Below are 8,016 nucleotides of genomic sequence, written 5' to 3'. Positions count from 1 at the left end.
CAACACAAGTAGTTTCCCACAGCCTGGGTTTTGTTTTTATTCCTAGTGCCGCGACATCTCTGGGATGCAACCTGTGTCACAGAGACGAATTATATGTATGACCGCGATAATTATCGTGGGAAGATGAAACGCGCGGGCTCCAACCTCTTTATGGTCTCGGTTCTCCCTTGTAAATTAAATGCAAAATTCGCTTTTAGATACCGAACGTGAAATTAAGGCATTTTTCTTGTGAATTACACGAAGCCGATGACCGCTGCCGCATTTACTGCAAAGGATAATTGATTTCTCATTCAAGAACGAGAGCCTAAAAGATGCCAGAGGGAATGGAGCGCTCATTTTCGTATTAAGTTGTGTTATTTATGTCTTAAGATAAAAGACGCCCTGGATTGGAAAACTACCTCGGCTTATTTATGGAATTGTTAACCCACGTTAATAAAATAACAATCACGCCTGTTTGCTTAACTGAGTGGCACGCAAACAGACCTTGCATTTGGAGTTCGGCTTAATTGCACAGGCTGAGATGGCAGAGGTGCTGGCTGCAAGGACGGGAGGGAGGGAGGACGGGAGGGATGGCTGTCACCTATGTCCAGCGGCTACGAACAGAGAGGGGACTTTCGGCACAATAGATTTTTCTACCGGTGAAGCACAGATTTGATACGATCCCTCCCTGCCCCCCGAAAGGATGTCAGCGGTTTTCTCCTGCGGTGTCGCCCGCTGTTTAAGGAACATGGAAAGCTGCATCCTGAGATGGAAAGAGCCGGGCTGGGTGGCTGGTTTCGGAGTTACAGGGATACTGCTGTGATGTTGGAGCCAAAAGAAAGGGAGAGAAGCGAAGCTCTGACTACGTCTAAACATAAACAGCCCGAGGCTGGAAAGCAGTTCACCTCCAGGTCTTTGAGAGAAGAGGACAACCCACAGCGAATTGTTTGGGTCCACCTGGGCTTTGCCCAGGTCAAATGGTAGCCCCTCCGCCTACCGCTCCGATGTCATCTTTCTTTCTGACATCTCCGTAAATAAGGTTGCGAATGACCACACACGCGAAGCCTCGGAGGGTTTCAAGAAAAGCGCGGCTCCCCTAGCCCGGGGCTGCCCGTCGGGGCTCCCGTCCCGCCGCCGGCGCCCCTCGCCCGGCTTCGGGGAGGAGGCGGCAGCGGCCGTGCCCGCTGCCCGGGGGTCTGCACGGGACCGGGGGGGGGCGGGGGGCACGGTGGCCACGGCTCCTGCCGTCCTGCTTCGTTTCTGCGGCAGACCCAGGCGGTGCACCTCAAATGTGGCTCTCCCATCAGGAGGCCAGGCTGGATGTTACGGCAAAGGCAGGGCGCCGGGGAAAGGCGGCTCTGCAGTGCGACCGGGTGGGTGAAACCCCAGCGCCAAAGGACTCTTTCTGGGTGGTATCCAAACACACCAGGGGGAAAACGGATCTTTCGGCCTCCCTAACACCGTTGTTTCTCCCCAACACGCACACAAACCCCAAATCACTCTGTGAACCTTCACAATGGTAACTTTTGTGCCTCGACTAGAGAAACCAGAGTCCTGCTGGTTTGAGGCATGTAACTTAACACACGTTAGTTGCGTCAGTTCGCAATTACAGCATCAGAGTGGCTACTGCAAAATATATCAGATGCAAAATGCAGCGGATTAATGCCCCCCCCCTTCCCTGTGCTGAAACTTCTCGGTGTTACTCCAGCCTCTGCTTGAGAAACAGCTTCGCTACCGTAAACACTGTCCAGAGAAAATGGAAAAGTCAGTAAAAGGTCCGGCTCTCGGAGCGGCACGTTACGGCCGCTCATGGGAGCGAGCGGGAAGCCCATGGAAATTGTTTTTAACGGCAGGTAATACCGTGGGAAAACCGGATGACCTGGGCTGCATGGAAACGTGCTAAAATGCCCTTTTTCTTTTTCTTTTTTTCTTTTTTTCTTTTTCTTTTTTTCTCCCCCCCCCCCAGCAAAGCAAGAAAGAGCTTTTGAAAATATAAAGTGTTGGAATTGACATCTAGTCCAGTGCTTGCACATTTATTAATTCTGCCGTGGTGGGAGGAAAGGGAAAAACGTGTAATTAGGCAGGAGCAGGTGAAAGATTCCAGACGATGAAATACAACAGGCTAAACGGGATAATGTATTCACCATTAAAAGACTGACATTTATTACCAAAAGGAGACCCGTTATGTTTGAATATGAAAAGGAGCAGATATTAGGCTATATAAATTAACTCCTTCACATTACTTGCATCTCATTTAAAATCCATATTTTAATTTTTTTTAATAACCAACGGATTGGTGTTTCAGAGGAAAAGCCATACCTGCTAAAATACCACCAAGCAAATGATGCGCCTTTAACATGCTCCAAAGACACGATCCTCAAAGCAATCGATCACAGTAAAAAGTGTGGAAAGGGGGTTTGAAATCAGTGAAGCCAAAAGGGTCTTTTGACGTATTTGTAGTGTCACAAGATCGGGGTGGGTAATTCATCTCACAAACACACACGTCTTTCCCGTACAAATTCCACCCCTTAAAATAGATTTCAGCTTGTTCCTTTCAACTAGTCTATTATTAACGCTAATGAAGTTCCAGAGGTATAGGCTACGAAGTGAATGAAGAGCACTGGGTTGTATTTCGAGTATCTGAAGTACTGGTAAAATATACTACTGTGCAAATATGTATACGAATCTCCCCGCGTTTAAAGTACGAAAAGAAAATCTTCTTTCTTAAAATATAACAGCAAATTAAAAGGAAAATTTAAAAAATAAATAACCAAGCCCTCACTCTCTGCTCCCTTTGAGCTCCCGTTAAAGTGTTATTCTGATTAGAGCCCAAATAGTCTTTCAGATATCTAGACAAAGGCAACAGCAACGCAAATCAAATCTTCATAGCAGAACCGGCCAAACAGTTTAAGGAACATTCATTCTATTGTACTTTTTTTTATTATTTTTTTTCTCTTTTGACACACCTGACATACCACGGAGTCCGCTCCGAAGCAGATTAGGAACAAAAGTATGCCCTCTCCGTCTCTAAATAAACAAATAGATAAATAAATAAATAAAGCGAGGACCCGCTTTCCGTATCACATCCCATAAGGTCTGTAAAGATTACCTGAAAGAGCGAGCTAAAGACCCTGCACAAAGAAATGCGCCCGTGTTTATAAACAGCAGAGGCAGCGGGCGCTTGATTTGCAGACGGAGAGAGGAAAGCCCTTGGTGGCTGATTAATAAAAAGGAGCTTTGGAGGACTCGTCAAAACCTTGTCAACCGGAGGAATGCAATCTCTTCAGAAGCGTTTGGTCAGGCAGGCAGGCAGGCAGGCAGCTGGCTGCAGGCAGGGTGGTGCTGCTGGGGCAGGGGCATCCCACCCCGCGCGCACCCACACCCACACGCACCCCTCCACACACGCATCCACACCCACACACTTTGCCCTCCGTCCCCGCGGGCGTGGGGGATGGAAGGCAGCCGGGGGGGAGGCAGAGCCTCCTGGCCGGGGAGGGCAGGGAGCGAGCCGGCACACCAGCGTGGAGCCTGCCCGCCGACACGGGCGGCAGCCCGGAGGGAGAGGGAGGAGAGGGCCCGACGGGAGCGTGCGGAGAAAACAGACCGACGAGCACACACACACACACACACACAAAATTAAAAAAAAAAAGTAAAAGCGGCGGGGAAACACGCGTGGTGGAGCGCGGGGTGCGCGCGTGGGTAGCGAGAGCTCCGGGAAAGCATATGCATATATATATATATATATACACACACACACACACACAAACATTAGTGCAGGCATGCACGTCGTGCGTGTGCCCGGGGCGCGTGTTGCGAGGGTGACCGCGCGCGTAAGGACGCGGGTGGGTGGGCGGGCAGGGGGCTGCTAGGGCTCGCGCGGGTCGGCGCGCAAAATGCGCGGGCGCAGGCGGGGCCCCGCGGGTGCGCAGCGGCCCGCGCGAGCCCGGGCTCCGCGGCGCTCAAGACGTCCGCGTGTGCCGGCGAGCGTGTGTGGCCGGTCCCCGAGAGCTGCAACTCCCCGGGCTGCTGCGGATTTTTCCGCCCCCCCACCTTCTTTTTTACTTTTTTTTTTTTTTTTTTTTTTGCTCGCTCGCTCCTTTTTTTTTTCCCTCCTCATTCAGAGCCCCGGGTGTCTCCCGGCCCTCATTGGCCGCCCCGGCTCGGCGGGGCGGAGCTGGGCCGCCTGCAAAAGGAGGAAAAGAAAAAAAAAAAGAGAGGAAAAAAAAAAAAAAAGGAGACCGAGAGAGGAGAGGGAGGAAAAAAAAAAGGGAGAAAACTGTAAGTGCGTAAAAAAGTTCTCGCCGTGGTGACGGATGCTCAAAAGTTCAGGAGTTTTTCCGATGCTTCCCAAAGCAGCCTGCGACTGAAAAAGAGACTGAAAAAAAGCGAGAGGGAGAGAGAGAGGGAGACTTTGCACTGGGAGATCGGGAAGGTGGATTTTTTCCTTCTTCTGCTCGCTTAAAAAAAGCCAACAAAACACATCCCTCTACTTTTGTCCCTCCTTTGCAGACAACTTGTTGCAGATCCCCGTGGAACAAGGAACTGGGAGCGTGGGAGCCTCTTTGCAAAGGTTTTATTTTCTTAATACTCTTTCTGCGTTTGGAAGTTGCTTTCTCCGCTGCGATTACTTTTTTTTTTCCCCTCCCCCGTTTTCTTTTTAAAAACATTTTTTCCCCTTTTTCACCCCCCTCCTTTTTTTCCCTTTTTTTGATTTTTTTTTTTTCCCCTCCGCGTGGAGTGCGGGAGCTTGCCGGTGGGCTTTCCTGGGCGAAGAAGAGGAGACTTTCGGCGCTGCCGTCGCTATTCTTCCTCCCTTTTTCCGCGCTCCGCCGGGGGGGTGGGGGGGTGGGGGTTGCCCGGCCGCCCGGTCCAGCTCGGTCCGCGGAGCGGCGGAGGGGTGGAGGGGGAAGGGACGCGCTGTTTGGTCCGGCGGGGAGGGTGGGGGAAAGCTGACGGGAGGACATGCAGGCTCGCTACTCCGTGTCCAGTCCCAACTCCCTGGGAGTGGTGCCGTACCTCGGCGGAGAGCAGAGCTACTACCGCGCCGCCGCGGCGGCGGCCGGCGGGGGCTACACGGCCATGCCGGCCCCGATGAGCATGTACTCCCACCCGGCCCACGAGCAGTACCCGGCCGGCATGGCCCGCGCCTACGGGCCCTACACGCCGCCGCCGCAGCCCAAGGATATGGTGAAGCCGCCCTATAGCTACATCGCCCTCATCACCATGGCCATCCAGAACGCGCCCGATAAGAAGATCACCTTGAACGGGATCTACCAGTTCATCATGGAGCGGTTCCCTTTCTACCGGGACAACAAGCAGGGCTGGCAGAACAGCATCCGCCACAACCTCTCCCTCAACGAGTGCTTCGTCAAGGTGCCCCGCGACGACAAGAAGCCCGGCAAGGGCAGCTACTGGACCCTCGACCCCGACTCCTACAACATGTTCGAGAACGGCAGCTTCCTCCGCCGCCGCCGCCGCTTCAAGAAGAAGGACGCCGTCAAGGACAAGGAGGAGAAGGACCGCCTGCACCTCAAGGACCATGCCCCGCCGCGCCCGCCGCCGCCCGCCGCCGCCGAGCCCGAGGGCGGCCCCGCCGGGGGCAGCGCCGCGCCGCCGCCGCCGCCCGTCCGCATCCAGGACATCAAGACGGAGAACGGCACGGCCTCGCCGCCGCAGGCCGTGTCCCCCCCGGCGCCGCGCCGCCGCTCGGCGCCGTGCCCAAGATCGAGAGCCCCGACAGCAGCAGCAGCCTCTCCAGCGGCGGCAGCCCCCGCAGCACCCTCCCCTCCAGCCGCTCCCTCAGCCTGGAGGCCCCGAGCCGCCGCCGCCGCCCCCGCCGCCGCCCCCGCCGCCGCCCCACCACCACGGCCCGGGCTTCAGCGTGGACAACATCATGACCTCGCTGCGGGGCTCGCCGCAGGCCGCCGCCGAGCTGGGCGCCGGCCTCCTGGCCCCCGCCGCCGCCGCCCCGCGCACCGGCATCCCGCCCGCCCTCTCCCTCGGCGGCTACTCGCCGGGCCACAGCTCCGTCTACGGCTCGCCCTGCGGCCAGGCGGCCGCCGGCGCCGCCGGCGGCACCTACCACTGCAACATGCAGGCCATGAGCCTCTACGCGGCGGCGGGCGGCGCCGACCGACCCGGCCACCTGCCCGCCGCCGCCGCCAGCCCCGCCGAGGACCCGCTGCCCGACTACGCCATGCCCACGGGCGGCGGCGGCGGCGGCGGCGGCGGGGCGGGGGGCGGCGGCGGCGGCGGAGCGCTGGGGCACGGCGGGCTGGGCGGCGCGGCGGGCGGCCACCAGGAGGGGCACCATCCGCACCCGCACCCGCACCAGGGCCGCCTGGCCTCCTGGTACCTCAACCAGGCGGCGGCGGCGGCGGCGGCAGCGGCGGCAGCGGCGGGGGAGCTGGGCCCGCTGGCGGGCGCGGCGGGCTACGCGGGGCCGCAGCAGGGCTTCGCCGCCGCCCCGCGGGAGGTCTTCGAGGCGCCGCGGCTGGGCCTCAGCGCCTCGCCGGGCGGCGGCGGCGGCGGCGGCGGCGGCGGCGGGGCGGGGGCGGCGGCGGCGGCGGCGGGGCGGGGGGCGGCGGCAGCTGTCAGATGGCCTTCCCCGGCAGCCAGCCGCTCTACCGCACCTCCGGGGCCTTCGTCTACGACTGCGGCAAGTTCTGAGCGCGCCCCGCCGCGGGGAGACCGCGGGGACAGCGCGCCGCGCCGCGCCGCGCAGCACCGCGCAGCACCGCGCCGCCGGCCCCCGCCGCGCCCGCGGAGGGAAACGAGCGCACGCGAAAAGCTTTTGTACAGAGACAGCCCCAAAGCATGTCTTGGTTTGTTAAAGGACAGTGTTACTCCAATAACACGTAAGTTTTTTTTTTAATTGCTTTGAGAAATACTTTTATCCCGTCCCCCACCCCTCTCTCCCCCCCACCTCTTAAGGTATTGTCATGCCCCGTGTTTAAAAGGGGGCGAAAAGTCCAGCGTAGAGTACCAGCTTCTTTTTTTCCCCCCTTCCTCTTTTACAAGGACTTGTTTTAAAATGTAAATTGCGACATAGTAATTTATTTTTAATTTGTAGTTGGATGTTGCGGACCAAACGCCAGAAAGTGTTTCCCCCTTCCCTTAAAAGTGACGTTAAAATTGACTGAAACGCTGATTTTTTCACTATATATAAAAAGGGAAACTGTATTAATCTTATTCTATCAATATTTTTCTTTTTTTTTTGTTGAAAATATTCTGAAGGTATTGCATTGTTTGTTTATTAATAAATTACCATTCAGTTGGAATGATCCTTTACACGTCTGTATATTTTAATACTTTCATTTAGAGAGAGAGAGAAAGAGAGGGAAAAGGGATTTCATAACTAACTTTGTCGCTGGAACAGCTCGTTCCCCTCCGCACAAATTCCAAAGACCATTTAGGAACTGCCAGGTCGAAAAATCCCTTTTCAGTCTCTTCTGCAATATGTTCCACTTAGTCAGCTCGCCTTATCCGCTAGGAAAAAAATACTTTCCCATGGCAGCTCTGAGTTGGCAAATAAACAAACACGTTTTCTTAGCAATTAATGGGCAAGACCTGGAAACATTTGACCATACACAGTAGTATGACAACACTACGGCTTTTTAAATAATATGCCTATGTAAGGATATATTAAGCGATAACTCCGAGGTAGAAGTACATGCACTAGATTCCTGCCCTTGTGTAACTGTGTATATATCGAGCTATCGATCTCTGTGTGTGTGTTTCAAATGTATTTATATATAGGATTTACATATGTATCTATATTTAAAGAAGGATTACGTATTTATTTATAGCTTCATATACGCATGGCATATATTTCTAAACTCCACAGTGTATAGTAGATGCCAGATATTCTATAGTACGTATATTCTTAAATATAATGTAAGCATATAAATCACTGCCTCATAGAATTGATAGCAATGCGCGCAATCACATCCGTGAAGCCGCTTCTGTAATATATATTTTTAAAGTAAAGTACTATTTTATTTTAGAAAAGAAAAAAAAGTAGTAGTCGGATTAAAG

General features: G+C 54.7%; 1 protein-coding gene across 1 annotated transcript; it reads left to right on the top strand.

Annotated features, from left to right (window-relative positions):
* The first annotated feature begins 4,941 nt into the window (after positions 1–4,941).
* On the top strand, positions 4,942–6,648 carry FOXC1 (forkhead box C1). Its single transcript, XM_050892436.1, is given in 4 exon segments — positions 4,942–5,671; positions 5,674–5,784; positions 5,787–6,492; positions 6,552–6,648. Coding segments are annotated over 4 exon segments (1,644 nt in total).
* Positions 6,649–8,016: the final 1,368 nt, after the last annotated feature.

The sequence above is a fragment of the Gymnogyps californianus genome, chromosome 2 (genome assembly GCF_018139145.2).
Source record: "Gymnogyps californianus isolate 813 chromosome 2, ASM1813914v2, whole genome shotgun sequence".
In the NCBI taxonomy this organism is placed as follows: domain Eukaryota; kingdom Metazoa; phylum Chordata; class Aves; order Accipitriformes; family Cathartidae; genus Gymnogyps; species Gymnogyps californianus.
Note: the sequence above shows the minus strand (reverse complement) of the source record. Positions and strands in the feature narration are given on the sequence as shown.